This window comes from Cylas formicarius, unplaced genomic scaffold, assembly GCF_029955315.1.
Source record: "Cylas formicarius isolate icCylForm1 unplaced genomic scaffold, icCylForm1.1 PGA_scaffold_2__14_contigs__length_35257938, whole genome shotgun sequence".
Lineage (NCBI taxonomy): Eukaryota > Metazoa > Arthropoda > Insecta > Coleoptera > Brentidae > Cylas > Cylas formicarius.
The window spans coordinates 20,819,042-20,843,798 of NW_026844319.1; the positions used below are offsets into that span (position 1 = coordinate 20,819,042).

At 33.8% G+C, this 24,757-nt stretch overlaps 3 protein-coding genes across 3 annotated transcripts; all 3 read right to left on the bottom strand.

Annotated features, from left to right (window-relative positions):
- Window positions 1-9,105: 9,105 nt before the first annotated feature.
- LOC132698651 (paramyosin-like) lies at window positions 9,106-19,922 on the bottom strand. Its single transcript, XM_060664845.1, has 5 exons — window positions 19,848-19,922; window positions 16,706-17,358; window positions 14,124-14,406; window positions 11,871-12,533; window positions 9,106-9,313 (listed from the first exon to the last, which is right to left on the bottom strand). The coding sequence occupies exons 1-5, from the start codon at window positions 19,920-19,922 to the stop codon at window positions 9,272-9,274; spliced, it is 1,716 nt and encodes a 571-aa protein (XP_060520828.1). The 3' UTR covers window positions 9,106-9,271.
- A 749-nt stretch (window positions 19,923-20,671) lies between these two features.
- On the bottom strand, window positions 20,672-23,538 carry LOC132698031 (G patch domain-containing protein 1 homolog). Its single transcript, XM_060663867.1, has 3 exons — window positions 23,331-23,538; window positions 21,936-23,262; window positions 20,672-21,638 (listed from the first exon to the last, which is right to left on the bottom strand). Exons 1-3 carry the CDS (start codon window positions 23,398-23,400, stop codon window positions 20,897-20,899), a joined length of 2,139 nt encoding a protein of 712 aa, XP_060519850.1. The 5' UTR covers window positions 23,401-23,538; the 3' UTR covers window positions 20,672-20,896.
- A 207-nt stretch (window positions 23,539-23,745) lies between these two features.
- Window positions 23,746-24,726, bottom strand: LOC132698035 (thioredoxin, mitochondrial-like). Its single transcript, XM_060663870.1, has 3 exons — window positions 24,365-24,726; window positions 24,187-24,310; window positions 23,746-24,129 (listed from the first exon to the last, which is right to left on the bottom strand). The coding sequence occupies exons 1-3, from the start codon at window positions 24,535-24,537 to the stop codon at window positions 24,013-24,015; spliced, it is 414 nt and encodes a 137-aa protein (XP_060519853.1). The 5' UTR covers window positions 24,538-24,726; the 3' UTR covers window positions 23,746-24,012.
- Between the last annotated feature and the right edge of the window lie 31 nt (window positions 24,727-24,757).

Below are 24,757 nucleotides of genomic sequence, written 5' to 3' on the forward strand. Positions count from 1 at the left end.
TACTATCCATAAATATCCATAAAAGACCCGTAAATACTTCAAAATTCCTGGTTTTGCTTACTGGATGGAGGCGTTTACGCATTCTAGGCCTCCTTTACCATTGGCCTTAACAGCCGAGGTTATAATTCAAATATTTTTATTTCATTGCGTCGCACTTATATTTATTGACCGATCTACATACAATACGGAAATATCGAGTGTTTACAAATACGCAAAAAGCTATTCCCGTCCACGTGTGTACTTTTTATATGGCAAAATTGGAAATGTCAAGTTTGTTTAAAAAAAAATAATTTAACGTTTTGTAAATTCTATTTGAGTCTCATAAAACTATTTTCTGACCTTTGCACACTAAAACATATATTACTGCAAATGAAATGTTACAGAAATGATGAAAACACCCATTATATTTTCCAAGTGCATATTATAAATAGTGATTAGTTCCGAATTATCTGTCAGTATTTCAATCTATTTCAGCGCCAAGTGGTGTTTAGAGGAAGAGGAATTATAATTAGTGTTATTTAAAACCTTATTATCACACCCAGAGCAGTTTCTCGAAGGCAGATACACGATTTCCGAATAGAGCACTGTGTTGCAAAGGTTATCATCGGTACCGAAATTTACAACCGAGATACCCAGTATCGGGCCGGCTGGTCAGACCTTGACTTTTTAGGGGTTATGGTGACAATGTTTACATTTTGTTTATCTAATTAAGGTTAAGCGGGGCACTAGATTCATCATTATACTACATTTTGGTAACAATTTCGAACAAACAGCATTAGCATACCTTAATTTACAGTTTTCTGGAAAGTTTTAAAGCTAATAATTCTCAAATTGCATTGTGCTGGACGTTATGCAAAATGAATTGTTTTTTTGCAATTTTGAAATATCCCTATATAAATTTCATAACTGAGATATTTCATAATCGAATGTTCTTTCTTCAAATGTGTTCATTTTTTAAACAACCGCGTTATTAAATAATATAGCATCCCAAGGATATATATATATATATATATATATATATATATATATATATATATATATATATATATATATATATATATATATATATATATATATATATATATATATATATATATATATATATATATATATATATATATATATATATATATATATATATATATATATATATATATATATATATATATATATATATATATATATATATATATATATATATATATATATATATATATATATATATATATATATATATATATATATATATATATATATATATATATATATATATATATATATATATATATATATGATGACACACTATATTCCGGGATATCATCCGTTCGCTCGTTGAACTCCGACTGGAATCCTGCAAATCCTGCATCCGACTGGAATCCTGCAGACGTTTCGCCAAAATCTCACTTGGCATCTTCAATGCTCGCGCTCCGAAAACACTTCGAACACTGTTATATATATATATATATATATATATATATATATATATATATATATATATATATATATATATATATATATATATATATATATATGGCCCGGGTATATGTCAGCCTATCGATAAAATCAAAAATGTTTATCTAAATAATCATAGAAATAACCGCGAATACATAATAACATTTTAATCGGGTTTGTTTAATTGTCACATTTACGGGAACCAATATATTATAATAATCTAATCTATATTTGAGAGTCCCTGTTTACGTTTTAAACACTACGAGTTTTCGACAAATTTTATCGTAAAGTTGGATTTCGTACAGGGCGGTCGCTCGCGGTTAACGCAACTCTTCTATATACAATAGGACAATACCACCCAAAACAAATTTAAATATAGCGGCTCCATTTACCCATAACGTTTCCAAAAATACCAGAATCTCATTATCCGTTATAGTTAATTGTCATCGACTTATTTTTCGTTAACATAATTATTTATTGGTTCTTTAAAAAATAAAACCCTCAGATATATTTCGTGAATTAAAAGCACTATCAGAAATAAACAACATTCTCGTCGAAAACTTAAACATTTATTTAGGTCGGGTATTTTTAAGTGTTCGATTTCGAGCCTTTGCATTGTGTTGTTTGAAATGAAACGGCGTATTTGAATTCTAGGCACGACAAATAACGTAGTCTACGAAATATTCCGCGTTAAAGTGGAGGGGCTATTATTTATCGTTATTGAAAAGTATTGGGTTTTCTCGCCGAACCACAGGCGCATCCCCACAATGCATTAGTATTCAAGGCAAGTCGTATCTGAGAAATAAATTTGGCAAAAAATAGCCTATATAGAGGCCACATCAAGAGATCCTGCACATTGAGGAAACATGCGGAGCTTTTATGAGAAAATTCCGTAGCCCTAACGAGCAACTAACCCAAGTTGTTGTTCAAGATGCCCAATCCAATGTTACAGACACTTCAACGGCAACGCACGCTCAGAACATCGAATACAAAAAGCAAAAAAACATAAAATTCATATATTTTTGCAAAATATAGCCTATAGTATATATACAAGAATCCCATGCAATTGTCTAATTGCTAATCCCAAGCTGTTTGTAAACTGTCAGAGCCATATAACATTTTTTTTTCTTAGCGATACTTTGATGCTTGAGCACTCACCTGTTGGCGATTCCTGTAATCTGAAGAATCGTTTAATTCTATTAGCATTAAGTATCGGATTTATTTAAAGACGCTGTAATCAAACCAATGATAACTTTTTCATTTTTTCACAGAAATACCACATTGGATAATTTTTTTAATTACATCAATTACGTGAGACTTCTTTTTTCCTTTAAACACACTATTCCGTCTTGTTTATTCTTCTAATTTTCGCTTGCTTGGACATTATAATTAAAATAAGTTGTAAAACTCCAAGATTTTTTTAATTAAAGAAAAATTTTGTTTTATGCTATCTGTAACGCATAATTTCAAATTACGCAACGTCGAAATTTTAACAATGCCTTTCGAGTGTGAAGTTCCCAGGCAGTATCGTTTATATCCAGAATTTAAGAATCGGGATCGATTCCGACCCTGGACCTCAGCATTCGAATCTTTCGGATATTAACTAATTCAGTTAAGAGAATGCTCCCATCGCTAACTAATACCATCTTTTATATATTACTAACTGATCCGACAGACTTCGAACTGCCTCAATCTATAAATAAAAGACCTAAATTTTTGTATAAAATAATCTTAAAACAAACAAAACGAATCCGTATTTAATAAAAAAGCATTTTTTGAATGAAGCATGAAGTTTTATTGTTTTCAGTGTTTTACTGAAATACTGCTGTTGTTTTTGATGTGCACGAACTCGTTGCATTCTAAGCCTATCTACTTCATTGTCACTCACTAAATAACGCAATACGACTATTTTTTTTATCTCTCTTTCTCTAGTCAGCAGTCCGGTTAGCACGTGAGGTAGCTCTTCGCTCATTTGATTGACTGCGACGTCCTAAGTCATGTTGTCTTCTCCTCGACATGGTGAATTGTAATAATTGTAAGTGAAAAAATTTCTCGCTCACTCAGCAGTAAAGTCTCACTATCACAAAATATAAAAAGAAGCACATTACTTGGAATGTCACTATCATACAGGATCACAAAAGTAAAGAAAGTTCTCGCGCACTCACACAATATTGTAATACTTTATTACGTGTTCTGAAGTCCAACAGCATGGATCGACATATTAGTTGATTGCCAAATCTATATGGTTATGTTCAGAAATTTAAGTTGTGACAAAACTTAATATTTATCAATCTATAAAACAAAATAATCTGACAGATTAACAAATGAAGTGAGCTAAAATTAAGTTTCGCGAAGTCAACCGAATTGAAAATCAGTACAATTAATGATCTATTACATTTTGTGACTCTACAATTTGGTCGCATTCGGGTTATTATCACTTTTGTTGAGTTCGCTCACGCAAAGACTATTTTGATAAATATGATTGGATTTGAACTTTGTGCAGAGGTAATAAATTGAAAATTGACATTTGAAGTTACGAATACACCTACATTTCCTCGACAATAATGAGTGATTATAATTTAATATTAACCATCAGTAATTCACAAGAGCAAAACTAAGCAAACTTTTAAAAACATTAAACAAAGTAGCAGACGCGATAGTAAATGTAAGATTTTTTACCGACCTCTAGACTCTCTCTCTCTCTCTCTCTCTCTCTGTCTATATATATATATATATATATATATATATATATATATATATATATATATATATATATATATATATATATATATATATATATATATATATATATATATATATATATATATATATATATATATATATATATATATATATATATATATATGATTCAAATTTATTTGTACCATAAGACTCGAGCTTTCGTCAAAGTCTTCAATCGAAACTCCTCTGCAATGATAAAGCACAAACCAGATCATAGACGATTGATAACCGAATAACGTTATATGGTATTTTATTGTCCCGTTGTTGTTCGTTGATTCGCAACAAACAAATCTGACGGATACGCGGGTAGTCGGTAAAATGTTCCACAAAGTCGTCTGCGATTTGAGGTTGGAACGAATCTATAGTTTCAATTTTGCGTGGACGTATTTCGGGAACCTCAGATTAGAACCTCAAACCGCTTGCTTGTTATCGATTCCTCACAACCACATTTATGACCATAAAGGAAACTTGTCCCATTAGAAAAGTGTCACTCTCACGATTTGTCACTTGTCGTCGTCACAGCTGGGGTGCATTTAATTTTCCCCGCCCCAGATCTCGTTGCGGGATTTACCGTTAACCCTGATAAAAAATCGGAGGATTAGATCCTGACGAATTTCTACACACCGAGGACGTCAAGAAAGAGTGAAAAGAAAGTTTTTCGTTTCAAACTTGGCGTTGACTTGGCCACAACGCCTTTAACAATTCCAACCAAAAGTGAAACAGTAATGGTAAATTCGAAGCGGAACTATTAGTCACCAATCCCGACTAATATCGGGTAAATAATGAAGACCATTGGCAGGAGGCATTTGGTAACCTCGATTTGTTTTTGAAAGAGTCTGTTGAAATTCTGACAATACAAGCGCTAAAAAAAGGCAACTAAAAATGTTTAATAAGATGTTCTATTTACATATTGGCTCGAAAAAAAAAACTACAATTATACGACGAAAAATATCGAAGAAAGATAAATAGCAAATAAATCGAGAGTATTAAATAAAATGGACATCGATAAACTCTGAGCAAAATCATCAGTTTTGTTGATTGAGAGTTAGAGTAGAGCATGCAGACGAGAACAATTTACTAATATATTGCAATATCACAGAAAAAACAATTGACAGAAACAATTTTAAAAATACAATTAAATTTATATTTGTTTATTTATATTGATTTATATTGTAGGCTATAGGTACGCTTAATAATTTATTATAAAATACATAGCATTATTAAATAATGATCCATATTTTATTATTATTAACTATTCAATTAATATTTAGAAACAAAACACTTGTCAAATGTCAAAATTCCCAAATCATCTGATGACTTTTTTTATCGTTTCTTCATCCGTTAAAAAAAAACATTAAGTCAGTAGACATATATGGGTTTTCGTCGTTGTTCAGCAACATTACAAACTAATCGCTAAGTGCTGACATCACACAATTAAAACGACATCTTAAGTTGCCGAAAGTTACATTGAGGATACGGTTCAGAAATAATGATCATGCCAGGGCAATGCGCAGTCGGTAGGATTCTTACAAGAGACTGTCGGTGTCATTTTCTTTACATGTAACTTAAAATTCGGTGGATAAACCACACATATAAAACACTTGTGAATCACCGACCAACTAAATGTTGATGTTTTTATGATGTCGTAATCACTTACGTTTTTAAAATCACAGTCGGGAAATAGAAGCTGAGAAACTATTTCACTAGTGGTTACATTCCGGTTATCTGTTTGATGTCTATAGTCAAGCGGCCTTAAGACCGATATAACCGAAAGATAGGCGGTTATATAATTTTTAAATATTCTGCTTACAAATAAATAATGCTAATAGTTACACGCGTAACATTAATATTCAAAATAACATTTATAATGTGTACTAAGCACTTCGGATTGATAAGAAAATATAAAAAATTGTCAATAAAGATAAACACTGAGCCATTTCAACAACTTTGTGATGCGTTTCCTTTTTTAGCCATCTGCGGTACCTATACACCTTCAATAAGAACATGTCGAATTCGATATGCCTTCGGACCGTAAATATTTACAGTCGCTGTGGTACGGAAATGATAAATTTCGGTACTTAAAATTCAAGCTTTATGGGTCGGCGAGACGATGTCTTTTACGCACCGGGAAATATTAATTTCATTCATATTATATGACAATGGTAAGCCGTTGCGACACGTGCGCCGCTGTGTTTGTAATCAAACGTTTGGGGCGCCGAATTTCTAAAGAGAGGAAAAACTATTCTATCCTATAATGTCAACAATGTCGGGATAGCGATTACTGTGCTATGTGTCAAAATATCAAATAAACTGCTATCTTTCATTTTGTCAATCATATTCGTAAAAAATACACCCCACTGGTCTTAACAACTTACGCTTAATGTGCCGGATGAGATACGGTTGATGCACTCCCATAGAAAATAAAAAGTTTCTTCAAAGTTTCGTTCGAAAATTCCCATTTTGATTCTTTTTCAAATCTCGTTAGTAAAGAATGTGTTTATCAATGCAATCTCTATTCCTAATTATTTTTACTTCTTACTAAGTAGATGTTGCTTCCTATTTCCAAAAAATGATCATGTACGCTTAGCAACATTATTTATGAAATGAAAGCGGAATTCATTTTCTTTCAGAATCCCTGGTATTAAACAGGTTATTTCAGTTTTTAAAACATTACTTCTTCAGAAAAATTATGATTTTGTAAACATCCCGTACATCGCAGAATTTATTATACAGTGAACTAGTATGGTCTGTTCATAGATATAAGAAAGTGACCAATTGCTTTTGAATGGGATTATCCAAGGGTGGTCATTAACATACAATGCAACAAGATTATTACCTAAAGTTTTGGAATTTAAATTCAGGTAAAATTGTGGTCCGTAATAGAAAATAATTTTGTACCTACCTGTGTTTAATATTCTTTGGTTTGGTATACTACTTAGTTTAAGTTTATTAGTAATCATTCTTATTTCGTGTGTAATACGGCGTGTGTTGAGTCGTGTGCGAATTATGCAAAATATGTGCGAGTCTAGTGATCTCAGGAGATGCTCCAGCCCAAATGTAGAAGTCACTATTCTATTGAGACTAAGGAAGTTATAAACAATGTTTATTTGACTTTCATTGAATGTGGTGCCAGCAAGCAAGCATCTTTAGAAGAAACGGCCACATTGAGAAAAATTCCTGTATGGAAAATTGTGAATAATCCCATTTCAGCGAAGAAAAAAAGAAGCGATGCTGACATTTTCTTGAGTGTAGATGAAAGTGATCAAGATATAATACCCCAGAAAAGGGTTAGGTTGACTCAACTGATAAGTGGAAAACAAACGCGCCATCAAGAACAAGTAAAAGAAAGCATGCAGGCTCTAAAGATGGTTGGATTCCAACTGTCTGCGAAAAATATTAAAGATTCTTCTATGGATTACCATGAAGACACCGCTGATTTATTTTATTTATTTCAAGTAATTTAAGTAGGTAATAAAAATAATTTGTAAACTTATTTTAGATTTAAACATAAATATATACATAAATAAATCAATATTGTTTAGTACTTTTCCTAACAAAACCCCAAATAATTAAATTCTAAGCAAAGTAGGGACTTGTTCGGCCATATTTCATTCTTACAGCTTGCCCGGGTCTTTCCTTAATTCGTATCAGTTAGTCATTTTCTTATATCTATGAACAGTAGGAAGATGGAGAATGGCGGCAATAACTTCAGATTTCTAAATATTCAACTAACCCAGGAATAAGAACTTAAATTGGAGTCTGCTTCCGCCGAAAAATGTAGAACATATCTATTATGATAATATCACGGAAACCGAAATAGGTACAGGGAAATGTTTTACAAAAATGACAACATTCCATTTAAAAGTTCGTACAAGCGGCAACCCTGCAATAATGAAAATACTTTAGAACGGTAGAGCAGAGTCAACAACTCCTATGCGAGCAAATTTTTAGCAAATTGGCTGCGCCCCCCTTTCACAAAAAGTCTATTCTATACCTTTGTTTTTTATTTATACTGTGAAAACGCAATAAAATAATTATTTATATTTTTAGTTTCTAAATTAGAAAAAAAAATGCATGTTAGGTTTTTTTTGCTCATTACATTCCTAAATAAATCTTCAGATGCAGATTGGTCTTGCCATACTAGATCCTTATCTACTCAGAAACTAAAAAAAAAAATTAAAAATTATGCTGTTTTTAGCTGTAATTGAACGACTTCAGAACAAATTTCTAACTGCACTTTGAGCCATTTCCTTTCTAAACAACGACCTCCACACATTTAGGCCACATTCAAACTGGAAACTGTCGAATTGACGAAGAACTGTCACCGGCCATATTGACTGTTTAACGACGCAAGGTTTTAGTGAACGAAAGGAATGTACATGCGAATTATATTATCAGCATAACTATGTATCTAGTAGCTGTAGGTTTTGCTTATTATGATTTATGTTAAATTGAATAAAATAGGTTTCATCGTAAGATATTGTAAGATTATTTATTGTCAGCGCCACTATCAGAAAATAAATTCGCGTCGACCAGATTTCAGTCGAATCGCCCGATAGTAAATATTTTAAAATCCACCCAGACAGGTTTTCTTGATAAATCCATTTCCTGCCGCGTTTAATGTATTCATTATTCGATGTCGTTTATACAAACGCGCACACAGAGTACAGAAATAGTATGTCGATGACTCATAAAGTTTGCGTCGAGTTGACGTATCTCTTGTTTCAAAACGCCAAATCCCAATTCACAAGCAGGAACCCAAATTTTTTTGGGGCTATTGGCCGCGTTACTTTTTTATGAAATCGTGAACTGCGTTTTGATATTTTATTAAGAACTACAACAAATGATTAGGTTTCTAAAAAGACAAATCTATAACAGGTTAGTGACAATTTTTTATTAAACTTCAAAATAAACTAAAACAAAAACAACATGTGATAATTACTAAGTAATGATTCGTCTACTTCTGTAGTATCCTTTTTTGCGCAAATTTGATATAAAAGGCAAGAAAAAAATTCAACACTTTTAATTACAATAATATCTATGACTAGTAAGTGGCGAAAAAGTGGACAGTGCGCAATTATTCTTTGGATTTTCCTGGTTTATTCACACGCGGTCGAACCTGAAAATGAAAACTTAAAGGGCCCCTTGTCAGAAATTTTTAAGTTTTCCGACTTTCCACATTACAATTTAAATAGGATAAAATGGATTTTTTCGCCATTTGCCGCAAACCCCACACCACAATTGTCGGTTATACAGGTAGAATGAATGATCCGGTCGAAGGTTCAACAGTAACAGATAAACATTATAAAATGCTTCCTTACGGCCATGTTTGTTTACCGCCACCACTGGAGCATAAGTTACCGAATAAAGGGTATTTTTGTCATTTGTCGTTTGATTCCGCTGATTAAATTGCAAACTAAAAACTGTAGTTTAGCTTACTTCCCACAGACCTCTTAATCCTATCCCATACCAAACGATAAGCAAAGCGGGGACAACATATATGAGTAAGAGATGGGGCTAATCAGGTGTATTATATTTGACAAGAACCAAATATTTTGACCACGTGATTATGGGCAAAACTCACCAGGACTTCATTTAAAATACATGGGACATTGCTATAATAGTTTCAATTATTTTGGAAATTGGTAATTGGAAAATTTTGAAATTTCAAGTGAAAATTGCTGCTACAAATGAAATAAACAGTGACGCTATTATGGACTGAATAAAGGTTTTACTAGTTGAGATACGCACATTCGTATCTTATTTCGCACAAATTTACACTTTGATAAGTATTTTCGACCACACTTTTTAACGGTAAAGTTGAAGAAAGCAACATATTCGCCAAACTAATAGAAGTGTAGGTTAAAAACACAATAGCTATTATTTTGTTTACCAAAGAGCCAACTATTTATAACAGATTTGGTAAATTTAAACCTTCAAAATATGATAGGCATAAGCCAGCCTAACTGGATTCAAAAATTTGTATAACAGTAATAATTAAAATTCCTGCCTTGAGCAACTATTTATATCCTTATTAACTTTAAAGTGTCTAAAAAGATTTACGTTTTGAACAATTTCTACCCCGATTCGTTGCTGCACATCCCATGATTATGTTAATCATTTTTTCTGAGGTTTATTCCTAGGAGACTTTCTAGTTGTCTGTTTTTCTGAAGGCGATTTACCTTGTGTCCAAATTATCATCAAATCATTATCAACGGGGAAACTTAAAATAATGAGTTATTTATCAATTGTTTAAACAGAATAAACTACAAGGTAAAATTAATATATATATATATATATATATATATATATATATATATATATATATATATATATATATATATATATATATATATATATATATGTGATTACCATGCTAATTGAAAATTTAACAACAACATTAAAACACCAGGGACCAATAAATTAATAAAATAAGTAATTTCTGAATTTCAATTAAAGAGTTACGTTGGGTAAGCCGAACTTTCACACTATTCAGGAGCACTTTATTAATTTTGAAATATGCCAAAACAATTGATTTTTTAAGATAGAAAAAAACAAAACAAAACGTCCGGGTTTACATATAATATAATGAAACCAATATTTTGCCCGTAGTCACCTGATTCTCGCTATCTCTCTTGTGTCACCCAAATAACATTTTCTGGAGCTTAAGGTTTTATTATAAGGTAACCGATATTTATAAGGAATTCATAAGAGAACTTATTTTTCATAAAAGTTCTTATAGCATTAAACGAAAACCATTGGTATCACAAGCTTTGTAAGACGTCCAATAAATACCTAGACCTAGATACCTAGACAAATTTTACAATATTGAATAAAAAAACCTTTCCGTTATGTTATCTATAACACTATCAACAGCAATTGGCGTTGATGACTTCAAATTTTTAAAAAGGTTTTATAGTGTTCTTAAAAACCTTATTATAAGGCTTATATTCTGGGGGTTTTATAGCTTGAGTCTTATAAACCTTAAATACCTAATAAATATTCTACAAAGATGTTTTATTGCTGTAAGATAATATTACTTGAAAGCACTATACTGGTGTAACATGAGCCCTATCATATGGCCATTGTTATGTTTTTTCGAATTGACAAAAATACTTTCATAAAAAAAGAAAGAATATTTCATTTCAAGCAGTATTTCTGAAACTTGAAGACATATTTCTTTACGTTTTAATTGTAAAAAAAAATATACACAATTTTAACTTTCATGTTTTTACCAAAATTACTTTTTAAATGGGGGGAATTTTTAGGGTTTTTGAATTGTTATAATATTTAGTAAGACGTCCAGTGCAAACAACTTGGGACACGAAATAATAATAAATATTGGGTAGATAGGTTCCATATCAGTAACAAAAATGGGGAGTGGAGTGGGGAGTTTTATATGGGACTAAAATTTGGCCAAGTTTATAAGGTTCTTTATGTGCTATAGGGGTTTCATACGACTGGCGAAAATGCTTCGCTAAGAATTGATAGTTCTTAGGTTTTATAAAATAAGAAATCGAAACATAACCGTTGCCATTATAAAACGAAAAATGTTAGTTGGACCCCCATACTTCTCTATATAAGTATTAGATTTATGTTGCCTCCATGATAATTTAATTTGAACGATGCATCTATTGGAATGAAACACTTTTATTTTCAAGTTACCCGCCGCTCACCTTCCTCTGTTTCCTTCGCAGCAGGTCCCTGATCGCCTCGGCTTCGATGCTGCTGTCGCTGTCCCAATTACTGTGCCGCTTCACCGGCTTGGTGACCACCTGCGGACTGACGAATTCCGTGCTCGCTTGCGCTCGCTCCGCCTCGGCCTTTTTCGCGTTCTGCGACTCGTCGATCAGAGCGGAAAAGCGTTTCGCGCATTGCGACGTCTCGTCGAATTTCGTGTTAGCCCGCTTCAGTTCTTCCTTGATCCGCTCCCTTTCGGCGTTCAGGTCGTCTTTCTTCAGCTTCGCTTCGTTCAAACGCGCTTCCAACGCATCGATATCGCGTTCGAGATTTCGTTTCGTCGATTCCGTCGGTTCGATTTCGTTTTCGAGCTGCGTCCTCGAGACATCGAACCGGATCGTCATCTCGGCGATAATCGCGTCTTCGTCGCGAATCAGAGCTTCGATTCTTTCGGTCAGTTCTCGTTGATTTTCACGTTTCTCGACGGCGAGCCTTTCGAGACGCTCGCTCTCGGCTAACGTCGTATCGTATCGCTCGTTCAATTCTATTTCCGTTTCTTCCATCGAACGGAGGGTATTTTGCAGAGCGTGCAATTCGCTTTTTAATTCAGTAAGCACTTGGTTTACTTCGCCGGTTTCGGTTTCGACCCGTCCGATTTCCTGTTCGAGGGACAAACGGTATAAAAAAGTAGCGAAGATGTTCTTTGAATTATTAGAATTCTTCACAAAAACAGATTTTAGGCTTCCTATATTTTGCCAATGTCTATTTGGATAGTTTTATTTTGAAACGTTAGAAGTTATAAGATAGCTCTACCATTCTTTTTAAATTCATTCATCATCATCATTTGACTGCTTTTATATTTTAAGCAGTATCAATTTTAACTTTAATCTTGACGTTAGTTCATGTCTATGAGATAGATACTTTTGAATTTAATTTCGCTAACTCACTTAAAAGTTATATAAGAAAACTCAAAATTTAGATTTAGATTCCTGACTGGATTGTGTACGAAGAATTTTTTTTCTTGCTAATGATATGAAAAATTTTAGTTTTGATTTTCTTTTACTTTTTCTCTCTTTTTAATAGCTTGCGGTTACGTCAGGTAAGTTTTTTTCGTCTGTATTCTATTATTTTACTCTAAGTCTGTTGATTGCAAATATTGTTTGAGTAAGTGCGCAAAGATGTAAAGTAAGTAAGTACCATTTTTAGTTAATTAGCATTGATCCAATAAGAAGAGAAATGAGTAGATTGGAAAAACAGCTCATGATGGATTGTAGCAATACTTTTAAAATACAAAACGAAAAAATTGTTAAGTTATTTGAAGCAAACAGGCTATAGCAGACATTTGATTTCCACGAAGAAACACAAACTTTCTTTTTATTTACATGTGAGTAAAGAAAAATAAGATATTTTAGACACCGTTCGTCTTAGTCTTAAGGTAAACACCTAAATATGCAACAACCTGCTCGAAGTAGAAGTATTACAGAAGTAATACTTCTACTGGGCTGAGCCTGGCCCTAGTCACGACGGTCTCGGCGAGCTATCAGTTTGTGTTCCAAGAACAAAGACGCCGTTTCTCGAAAGAATGTTCCACGCTCACCTAGCGCAGGCGCTACATTTTATAAAAGCGGAGTGCCACGCTCTCTAAAGTCAGTTGAAAAGATACCCCGAACAATTTTCCCAGATAAAGTACACTGTGAAACCTTTTCACACCACATTATTTTGTGTTATAGTATTAGCACTTATGTACAAAATCCTTAAAGTGTGTTCTTAAGTCATTTTTTGTTCAAGTTTCGGAGAGTTTCTGCTACGTTCTTTTACTGTTTTGTTTAGTCTTAAGCAGTTCCTATTATGTTTGTTTGTTATTTTTAAATTAACAAAAATATTTTTTATGAAATTGTCTGTACATATTTAAGAACGAAATTAAATAGAGCGGTGCAATAATCGCCGAGTTAAAACGTTTTAGCAGCGATTTCCACGGAATTTACGTATCTGTTCTTTATGCTATCCACCCTAACATCGAAACCCTAGTTGAATACAAGTTTCGATTACAAAACAAAACAAACACTAATAAAATCTGAAAAACGGAAAATTTCATAACTTTCCCGCAACAAATGAGATACTTAGAAAAAGATTCAAAGATACAGAAACAATAAAAGAAATTGTTAACGAGACGTATAGCGAATGTCTAGAAAACGACCTCTTTAAAGCATAATATAGACATAAAAAATAGAGAACGAAGATTATTTTACCTGGAGCAACTGACTTTTGTCTTGCTCCATAGCGCAGTATTCTGCTTTTCTTTCCCCGACATCTTTGCGAATCTGATTCGCTTCCGCTTCTGCCGATGCGATGGTTCTCTCTGATTCCTCTACGAACAACTTTGACGTGGCAGCTGTATGACTCAATTCTCGTTCTAAACTTTCTTTACGCGCACACAGAGTTTTTAAGCCCTCCGACAATTCTGTACCGCGTTTCGCCAACTCGTCGTTAGTCTTCGAACGCGAAGTCACTTCGTTTTCCAAATCGCAAATTCTAGCGGAAAAAGAAAAAAAATCTGAGGCCCACGAATTGCCGTTATGGAGACTTTATAACAGAACTGCCATGCAACACTTGGAAACAGTTAAACAAAAATCGTGTGAGCCAAAAAAAAAATGTTCACTAATGATTTCCGTATATGATCCTTCATAAAATTAGTAGTCGTAATACCTTTGTTTACCATCCTTCTGCTACCGGGGAAGACCTTGAGATATAGAAATTTCTAAAGTACAAACCAAAGAATTAAGATTTGGTTTCGCTTTCATCAAAAGATGCCTGCGCAGTTTTTCGAGTGAGAGACTCCCGATGGATTTTGCCAGTTTGAAAAAAGATATGCAGCTGCCCTTTTCATTAACGCGACGTTTGCTAAGTTGTAAAACGCCCTCTAACGACTGCTGTAATAGGCGATCTTTTAATCGAGACCTAGCTCGTTTGATTATGATTGCCCGATTGTAAAGTGCCAGAGCCATGCGGGTAAGGTGTATATCTACGAGTTTCACCAGTCAATAGGGTTAGTGTTTTGTAAAGCAAAATCCGAAGCGATCAGCATTTAAAGGAAAATATATTCAAACTTCCATCTAACATTATTTTAGCAGTTACTTCCTAGGCAAAACATATTTTTTTAGAAATTGCAGAAGTTGCGCCATCGAGCGGCCGTTTCAGGAACTTTAAAGTAATTTCCAACAATTTCTCGTTGAGTCCTTGATGAGTGGAACACCCGGTACATTATATTATATCTATTTGTTCGCATTTCGTACACTCTCAAGTAACGAACCGACACAATAGTTGTAATACCCCTTATCATCCCCGTGCTGTCGGGGAAGATCTTGGGAACTCAAAAGTATAATATACTTTTTGCACTGGCTAAAGAAATCAGAGTTAATTTTGACCCTCATCGAGAGAGGGTAGAGCAATTTAGCGCGCAGTTTTGGTTGCAGTAGTACTTACGCAGGACAACAACACAATAGATAGGATCATGCGCAGTAGGCGGAGCTTATGCGTTGTCACCCGTTGAGTAGAATAATCAATGCGAAATGTAAACAGCTGTGTCAGTTATAAACATCATTTTCATTTGTCGTTTTTGTGGCGAATTCGGTCAGTAGAGCTAAAAAAATATTTCTATGAGGGGCTTATTGGCATCCAAACTGAAACCCGCACTCAATCCACCACTGAACGGTGCAAAAGATCTTGAGGAGTTAAATGAGTTAGCTTATGGTGGATTGAAAAACATTGTGGGATTTATATGTCATAAATTAAATGATTTATGAGCAGTATTGAAGAGACAGAGTGTTTGTTGAAATGAATGGCGAAGGTTTGGTCACTGTTACCAATTTTATTAAACCTTTATTGTTAAAAAGTGAGTTTATACTATGTCCCGAGAAGGTAAAACGCATTTTTTTAAAATCTAGGATGTTCTTTAGAATCAAAGAACTTAATAAATATATGAGTGAAACCAAAACCGGAAAAAAAAAGAAATGGACTAATATTTTTTCCTAATTTAAATTGTTAAGTGCTTTAGTCTTTATACGGTTAAATCTTTAAGGTTGACAAACATCTGGATTTTTGTATTTGTCGGGTGGGTTTTTGGGTTTTTTTTTGGTTTTTGCGTTTTTCTGGAGGAACATCTTTTTTTTTTAATAATTATTAATTAACAACAATTAACTTTAACGCATAAGTAGTAGTAGTTAAACCATTTAATGCGCTTCGAAACATGCTTGAATCGTTTGTAAGTGTAGAGATCTCAGCATACGGCACTCAAAGGTTTTTCACCAAAATAATAAGTAATCAAGCAGGCAATTACAATTGTTTGTCTTTTTTTATTTTTAAGTGTATTTTATAGTGTGAATATTGCATTGTTTATGTCTAGTTGCTCATTGCTCAATCTAGCTAGAATTTTATAATCTTAACATTTCCTTTGTTGACTATGCTAGACACAATGAATTATATATTTAAGCAAATACAGCATTTATTATTATTTATATTATTATTAATACTATTTACTTATTTATTCACGGTGTACACTTGAAAACAGATTATAAATTGTTAACAAACAAAGCTCACATTCTATGTAAAAATAATAAAATATAGTCATGAAACAAAAAAATATATATTTTTCAATGATTTTCCATCCATCACATTCACACAATCAGACACACACACACACACACACACACACACACCTTTATGTCGCATTTTTTCGTTTAAACGCCTGGCTACTACTCAACGAGTGACGTCATGCGCAGCTTGAACGCAAGGGTTCTTACGTGTATACAGACAAAGACTTTAAATCACTCACTTTCGTTGCAAGCCACCAACCAGATCGTTTTTCCTCGCAAGGGTCGCTTCACACTCGACGTCGAAATCGCTAATTGATCGTTCCGTTCGACTTTTCTCGTCCCTCAACCCGGACAACTTAACGTCGAGCTCTTCGAGCTCTTTTTCCAACGCGGCCGCATTGACGTCGCCGAAGGCGCTCCCTATAGTGGCGTCTTCGTCCTCCAAACGTTTCAGCTCCGCCTCCAAACTAGCGCGTTTCCTAACCTCACACTTCCTAAGATTCGACTCACGCATCTTTCGGTTGTTCTCGGCCATGATTTTCTTCAGCGAACTGGTCAGTTCTTCGATACGCGTTTCGTACGCGTCGTTTCGGCTACTCTGCATACGCGTCGACTTTTCCAGCTTGCTTCGTTGTTCGTCGACACGAGACGCGACGGCGTTACGGTCGTGGTAGGCGGCTTTGCAGTGGTCGATGATTTTTCTAGCGCTTTCGCGCAGTTGCGAGTTTTTCTCGTTGACGGTTTTCGCAAAATTTTCATGCGCATCGAGCGTGCCGCGTTTCTTCGCGTTTGCGCGGTCGATCGCGTTGAGGTGATCGCGCAGTTGCTGCTCGTACGTCTCCTTTTGCTCGAGACTATCTTTGAGTTTCGACAGTTTGTCCTTGTTCGACAGCTGGAAATGAGTGAATCTGATGCCGAATCCATATCACTCACCCGGTGCGATAGTGGCACATCCACAAAATCATAGTTCCGAGAAAATCAGTGATTTAAGAAAATAAAAACTGAAATATTGAGATAACTCATATTACTTATTGCAAAATTTATATTATAAATTGATTTGTATTATTCCCTTTTTGAAACAAAAAATATTTTTTGAGGTTCTTTTTAAAATGTTTTTAAATTTTGTGCATTTATTGATTTTTTTTGCACCAATGAATTTCACAAATAAAGTGCAATATTTTGATAAAAAAATCTTAATAAAACAGTAGATCAAAATTTCAACATCATTCAGCAGGTTCATTTGTAGTAACTTTAAAAAAAACCCAATCTGGAAATTAATATAAACAGTAAAAAACTTGCCTTTATAAACATTAGCTCGTAAACAATAACTACAAAAAACATGGAAAAGCTATAACTAAAAAACAACCCTCCCATAGTTTTTGATAGAAAGCTTGTTAAACAAGAATTATCAAGGCGCACACACAAAAGCTAAGCTATTCTACATTAAAAAAAAACAACCAACTGCCCTGGTTTTTGGAAAATGAACAAAAAGTACTATTTTCAACGTAACTAAAAAAAAGTGACATTTCAGTCTTTGGCACCTTTCAAGCTATTATAAAAGTGACTGTGACATTTTTTAATAGCATTTCTTTTTAGCAAATCCATTAAGTCATTAAACTTATTCTTTGGAATTGGTATAAAATCTCGATAAGCACGGTCTAGATTCCCATTTTCAAAAGATGTAAAATTTGCGCCCGCTCGCATTTTTCTTTGCGTAATGCTTATGCTCCTGGAGTCAGTTTAAAAGATGTTTTACAGAAATGTGTGTCAGAAGTATCTTTTTCCACTTTGAAAACACACGCGTCGTTTATTTTGACAATATCGCCTGAACTACCCCAATGAAAGTTAAAAGAAGTTGAGAAGTAAGTTTTTTAAAATAAAAAAAAATCATCGTAACTCATCTCTACGACTTTATGCCGGTTTTGCACTTAAGGCCGTTAAGAAACGCGGGAAATTCAATAGTGGCACTAACTCTCTCCAGCGGAACTGAAGTAAAATACTGTATGCCGGTATTGTTCGTTGTTAAAATACAAATGTTCGACTTTTATGATACAATTAACTAAAAATAGATTTTTTTTTATATGCGCCATTATTGTGCCCAGTGAGCGATACCTCGTTCGGTTCAAAACGCATAAAAATTCAAATTAAACAAGGGCTATCTTTTTGGGACCAACATGACCTCTTTCTCACTCTCAGACTCACAACTGCGATTAATTTAAATGTCGACAATAATACATAGAGCCTTCCGTGGTTTCAAAGTTAATGTGTTCCTGAAAGAACTGAGGAGCTTCGTCACCGTGAGGCCACGTTTTTATTATTTATAAGTACATTTCTTTTCCATACTTGTGATGTTAAGTAAAACTTATCAATGCTATTTTTTCGAAATTGTCCCTTAAAATATTTGCTTCGAAGAGTGGGGAACCGGTGACAGCTTCTTATATTTGCTGATAAATTTTCCTGGTGATGAGAGATGATGTTCGGTGTATCGGGAATAGGAAAAGGTAAACACGACAAGTCGGAGAGGTAGAGTTTCTGCAAAAAATCATGCATTGATAGTAGACTTTTCTGAGAACTTCATCTTAGTAGAGTCTGGTGGTATTTATTTAAGAAGATCATATTAGGCTTAGATTTGAGCTATTTTAGTGCCAGAAACTCCGATTTTGATATTCGGATTTCAGGCAGTGCTCTGGAGAAGCAAGCAACCAGATTACCATTCTAACGAATAGAAGGTGACATACATACGTACATTTTGTGCCTCAATCATCTCAAATCCTCAAGTCGCATAATTAATGTCGAAACTATCGTTGCGCAAATCTATAAACATTTAATAAATTTGTTGAAAATATAGAAAAGTAATCAGAATCCAATTAAGAAATAAATAAAAATTGATGTTTATTTAAAATTTGTTGGTGCCGATTTAGTATGCGGTCTACCAAAGCTTATATATTTGGTTAGTTTGTTGTTATTTTATTAGGTAGGCTTTAATGCACCAACAACAGATTTACGAAACTAATCAAATAAGTTTGAGTAGGTAACCTTAGGTAAATCGCACAGTATACCGCCACCACTTGTTTTATTCCGCATGTTAAAAAAAATAATACAATAGCAAATATATCGATATTAAAGGTTCTTTTTTGAGCAAGATCGTTAACTTTATCTCAAGAACACTAGCACGTAATTTAATTTATTTTCATTTGTCCACTAGGTTACAACTGTTATAACTAAAGCTTTTGCCATATGCCCCTCGACAAACATATAAAAATTGATTTGCCTTTTAGTTTCGCATTTCCTTTGGAATTAGTGCCAGATACAGAGGTATACTAAACATGCAACAATTTTGCTATTATTTACGAACTGATCAGAATAACTTAAACAACTTACCAGCGACTCCAACAAATCTTGAGTGTGAACGAATATGGGTGGCGTCGGAACCGCCGCGTCCTTTTCTGCGCTCATAATAAGTCGTTAGGGTCTTATTAACAACTTTTGAATGCCGTATATAGCACAGATGTTCAGGACGAGATGTTATTCTGCCTTTGCCTTGCTTTGCTCAAAGTTAAAACATGGAGGCCGCTCCACGGCACACTTTTGACATTGGTGGCGTAGATTTTTCAAGAAAATTCAAAATTATTGCAATGGCTGTCAATAAAGGAAATACAAAAATAGGAATCCATTGATTATGGTATATAGGAAATTGCAAACAAATTATAACTTTTTTTCGCATTATTTCGTAAAATTAGAGTCAGATGTAACACTAGTAGGTTATAAACAATGTGTTTTATAGTTATTCTAATGCAAGTATTTTTGCGGTTAGTTGTTATAGTATTTAAGTATTTAAAATTTTGAGTCAATATCGTTCAACTAAAAAACTCGAGAATACCTTACCTTATAAGCTAAATTAGTAAAAAGAACGCTCGCTTTAGCTAAGGTACCGCCACCTATGGAGTGAATGTTTAAAATAACTCATTCTGGCCTATTAATGATTATAGAATCCGATAATGCTATAGCATCAACCTAACCTAAAATTACGTTGAATTATTTATTAATTCCAGTTACCTTTATTTTTATTGTTTTGATCTTTCTATTGTTTACGGTATCAATATTGTTTAAATGAGCCAAGTAAAACCCTCTTTCTGTTTTGTTTACCGTATCAATATTGCTTAAATGAGCCAAGTAAAACCCTCCACAGAAAAATCGATGTTTTCAACCTCCTCTCGCCACAACGATGAAGTGTTACTATCTTTCTTTGAACAAAAAGTTTATTAAATGCGAGACTAATTCAACGAGAGGCAACTAAACAAGAGAGTTTAGTTGATCACCGCATTCCATTTATTAATCGCTAATGACACTTTCAGGTAAACAAATTTAATACAAGGGATAGTTTATTTCAATATCACAGAAAACCAGACTTAAATCCATTAAATTTTTTGTTAACCTATTTTATCTTTCTTTCGTTTCTTTTTATGTTTCTTGCGCTTCCTCTCTCTTTTATAGATGTGTTTTCTTGTCTCTGACCCGTCCTTTTCTATCCATTCATCCTCACTGTCACTCGATACCTTTATGCTTTCTTCACCCTTTTCTTGGGGAAATTTTTCTGGAATTCTGGGACCGTACAGACTGGGATCTATTTTTCTTTCCGCATTAACTTCCACAATTTTTTTATCGTCTTCGACCTCTTTCTGGTCATTTGTTGCGAAATTTGGTTTTTTGAAAACATGAAAATTTACATTGGACAAAATCCCTTCCTTAATTGGCTTTAACTTTGGAATCATCTGATCTGACAAAACGACTTGTTTAAACTCTTCATTCTTTTTAATCTTCTCATTTTCATGTTCTCCCTCATTTTCCGATTCACTATCACTGCTCAGAAAGACAGCTTTGAACAAATCCTGGTTTTGATCCACATTTAATTTGTCGGTTATATCTTTAGATACATTTTGCTCTATCTCTGGATATGGCGCCTCTGTTTCCTGGTTCATTCCTGTATCTTTTTCTGTAGCTGTTGGTTGGTTGTTTTCAATAGGGTTCTCTTCACTGTGTTCCAATTTTATTATGTTTTCTGCCTGGTCGGTGGGGTTCGTAGATAACCCTGGTGTAAAAGTTTCATTCTCTTTGTGTTTTTGATATTCAAAAATGAGATTTTTTGTTTTTTTTCTGGTATGTTCCAATTTTCTAAAAATTAAATTATAAAGATGAATGAAAAAGACATTACGTCACCTTTTTAGATATGTGCTAACTTAGACTGCCAAAATTGGTGTTACAAGATAATAATAATAGTAAAAAGAGAGATTACTGTAAAACTGTCAAAAATACAAGTTTGGTATTACCAATTGCAAATTCGTAGTTACAACGTCAAGGCAGCATTAATGAATGAATAATGCCTACATTCTAAAGGTTCCCATTAAATTCAAACACAGAAAGCTGTTGACAGATATAACAGTGACAATAACCTGAATAATAGTAACTTACTCAGTATGAGGCTCTGGAACATTGAACCGTTTGCATAGAGCTGAACAAGGGATGAAGTCGGTTGTAATCCGGGTCAAGGGCCCAAACATTTTCATCCGCGCGGCGTCCCTCATTTGTTCTGTGCCATGGGTGGTACCCATTTTCTTCACAGGTTCCAAAATATCGTAAACATTCTCATTTTCAGATGATGAGATGAATTTGTCGTTTAGATAAATTGAAGAAGCATCAAAACTTTTTTGCGATGTACTTGGAAGTAAATCCTCTTTCCTAATCTTTTGTTTTTCGGATCCTGACATCGATTTTGATGGTGTAAATTCCTCTTGTGTGTCTTCACCTAAATACTTTGCCCTCAGTAGTGGATTAATTTTTACTTTTTCTGGATTCTTGTTTTGATCTTCTAACAAAGGCTCAAACCTTGATTTTTTAATTTTGTGCTTACCAGTAAAGCTATGAGGAATGTGGGGAGGTGCAAAGTAAGTTTTCTGCAACAGGGGACTCTTAGCTTTCAAAAACGTATCAAAAATGGCGCCTTTTTTTAGGACCTGTTTTTGTGATTCGGAAATTTTCTCTTCCCCTAACTCGAAATCATATTTATTCATATCCTCCTTCACATAAATATCATCATCATCTTCTTCAAAAGCTCCTACCCCAAAAGCCTGACCTGTTATTGACATTTTTTTATTGCCTTTACCAGCAACAACAAATTTTAAGCTTTGATCTGGAAATAAATTAACATTATCTAACCCTGAGTAACCCAAGCCAAAAGTGTTATCTTTGGGGTTAATTAGCAATTGTTTGTAAATTTCAGGCACCTGGTACTGTTTGGCATGGATATCATCTGGAATTTCATATGACTTGGGAATTTCACACCCATAAATTTTATTTTGAGAGCTCTCTGCTTCTTGACTTTCCCTTATTTTATCCCTTATGCCCATGTTTTTGAGCAAAATGTAACCCACTGTTTCATTTCCACTTTCCAAAATCTTATGCAGCACTGGTTCACCAGGAATAGGCCCATCTGAAAACTGTTTTTTTCTCTTCTTTGATGTAGAAAATTCCTTGGTCGCCTTAACAACCTGGGGTGCTATACCAAACTCCCCCAGATCTTCTTCATCCATAAAATCTTCCGGTTTCTGCTTATGTAGCAAGGCTTTCTCTTGTCTGGTACTTTTGAATTCCCTTGGAGTCCATCCTTCGAGGGATCCGACAGTATTAAAGAATCCGGCAGAAAAACCTCCTGTAAATGCACCATGAAACCGTCGCCTACCTTGTGCATCAGTAGCAATCTGTTCCTCAACGGAAATGGGTCGCCTTTTAGGGAATGCATCTAAAATTTCAAGGATACAAAATTGTAAATAGCATTTTTCGTTTGAAATATCTCGCATCCCTGAATACCTTCGTCATAAGGATCTAAAGGCTTTCCATAAAAGCAAAAATTTTCATTTTCCTGCTCTGAATCGGACATAATCCTGGTAAATACACTTTTTAAATCTTTAATAACTTAACGCATAGACAAATTACATATTAACCTCATTCTTCTACTTTTTATGCATTCTATTTAACAAATGTTTTTTTTTACTTAAAAACATTTTTACAAATGAAAAATCAAGACAGGCCCATTCTTCGGTAACGAAAACCTGTCATGGCACTATTGTTTGATAATATCTATATTAATGGAATTTCTCTTCAGTACCACTATATCAGATGAAAAATCTCTGATTTCTGTTCCTATAGATGTTTCAGGACAACTAATGATATGCTCTATAATAATCTAAATTCATTCAATTGTAGTACTTAATGTTTGGAATAAAATATGGAGTGCTTACCCAGCAAGAAATTTTACTTTCAACAGTAACAAATTTAATAGAATAAATATAAATACAATTTAATACAAAAACTTACTACACAGGCTTCATATCATTAAACTAAACCTACCATTTAGAAGGTAATTACATGTCCATAAAGCTCCCTAATGGTGCATTTGTGAATTTATTGAACTGAAGCACTTAACTAAAATAATCCATTATACAACAAAATTAATTTATTTGTGGTAGTTTGTTTTAGGTCTAAGATAAAATTATTTTTTTAAGACATTATCAATCCACAAATTCAATTTATCCTCATCTTGCAATCCCACTAGACGTTCTTTAACTTTTCCATTCTGGAAAGCCACCAAAGCTGGAATTGTACTAACCTAAAAAGTTCACAAGGTTTAGTTTAACCATATTTAATTAAAAATCGACTAACCTACCTCATATTTAGCAGCTAGTTCACCCAAATCGTCGATGTCAACTTTGGCTAGCTGGATATCTCCTCTTCGCTGAGCGATAACATTCTCAAGACGAGGCTCTAATGCTTTGCAAGGACCACACCACCTAAAAAGACGATTTTAAAGAAAAAATAAATACCATGCTACTCAGTTAACATACGTTGCGTAAAAATCGACGATTATAGGTTCCTTACTGTTTTCAACTTTTTCAGTAAAATCTTTATCGTCTTGCACCTTAAAAGAGCCGCATATTGGTTGTGCGGTTTTTATAGATCTTATAACGTTTTTAAATACAAACTGTTTAGCAACGACTCTTGTCAATAAATTATTCATTTCGAAAAAGGCACTAATAATTTTTAACTTATAGGACTTTTTCCCAGAATGAAATTGACCAATCTAATGCACAACGACAATGACCTTCAGCAAAGATAAGGGATTGTAGAATTGGGTTGTTATAGTTGGAAAGATGAAACAGAACAATTTTTTGCATTCAAAATGATTTTTGATGGTTGAAGTTGCTTTGAGTTTTGAACTTGAACATGAGACAGTAAAT

What these genes read in the sequence shown, in the direction of transcription:
- LOC132698651 (XM_060664845.1), bottom strand. Translation starts at nt 19,922, where the DNA reads ATGAGCGCAGAAAAGGACGCGGCGGTTCCGACGCCACCCATATTCGTT. An exon ending in AAGATTTGTTGGAGTCGCTG is followed by an intron (nt 17,359 to 19,847) that starts GTAAGTTGTTTA and finishes ACTCATTTCCAG; the next exon opens with CTGTCGAACAAGGACAAACT. An exon ending in ACAAAAGTCAGTTGCTCCAG is followed by an intron (nt 12,534 to 14,123) that starts GTAAAATAATCT and finishes TCCCTCGAACAG; the next exon opens with GAAATCGGACGGGTCGAAAC.
- LOC132698031 (XM_060663867.1), bottom strand. Translation starts at nt 23,400, where the DNA reads ATGTCCGATTCAGAGCAGGAAAATGAAAATTTTTGCTTTTATGGAAAG. An exon ending in TTTAGATCCTTATGACGAAG is followed by an intron (nt 23,263 to 23,330) that starts GTATTCAGGGAT and finishes TTGAAATTTTAG; the next exon opens with ATGCATTCCCTAAAAGGCGA. An exon ending in GTTCCAGAGCCTCATACTGA is followed by an intron (nt 21,639 to 21,935) that starts GTAAGTTACTAT and finishes TTTAATTTTTAG; the next exon opens with AAAATTGGAACATACCAGAA.
- LOC132698035 (XM_060663870.1), bottom strand. Translation starts at nt 24,537, where the DNA reads ATGAATAATTTATTGACAAGAGTCGTTGCTAAACAGTTTGTATTTAAA. An exon ending in ATCGTCGATTTTTACGCAAC is followed by an intron (nt 24,311 to 24,364) that starts GTATGTTAACTG and finishes TCGTCTTTTTAG; the next exon opens with GTGGTGTGGTCCTTGCAAAG. An exon ending in AACTAGCTGCTAAATATGAG is followed by an intron (nt 24,130 to 24,186) that starts GTAGGTTAGTCG and finishes TGAACTTTTTAG; the next exon opens with GTTAGTACAATTCCAGCTTT.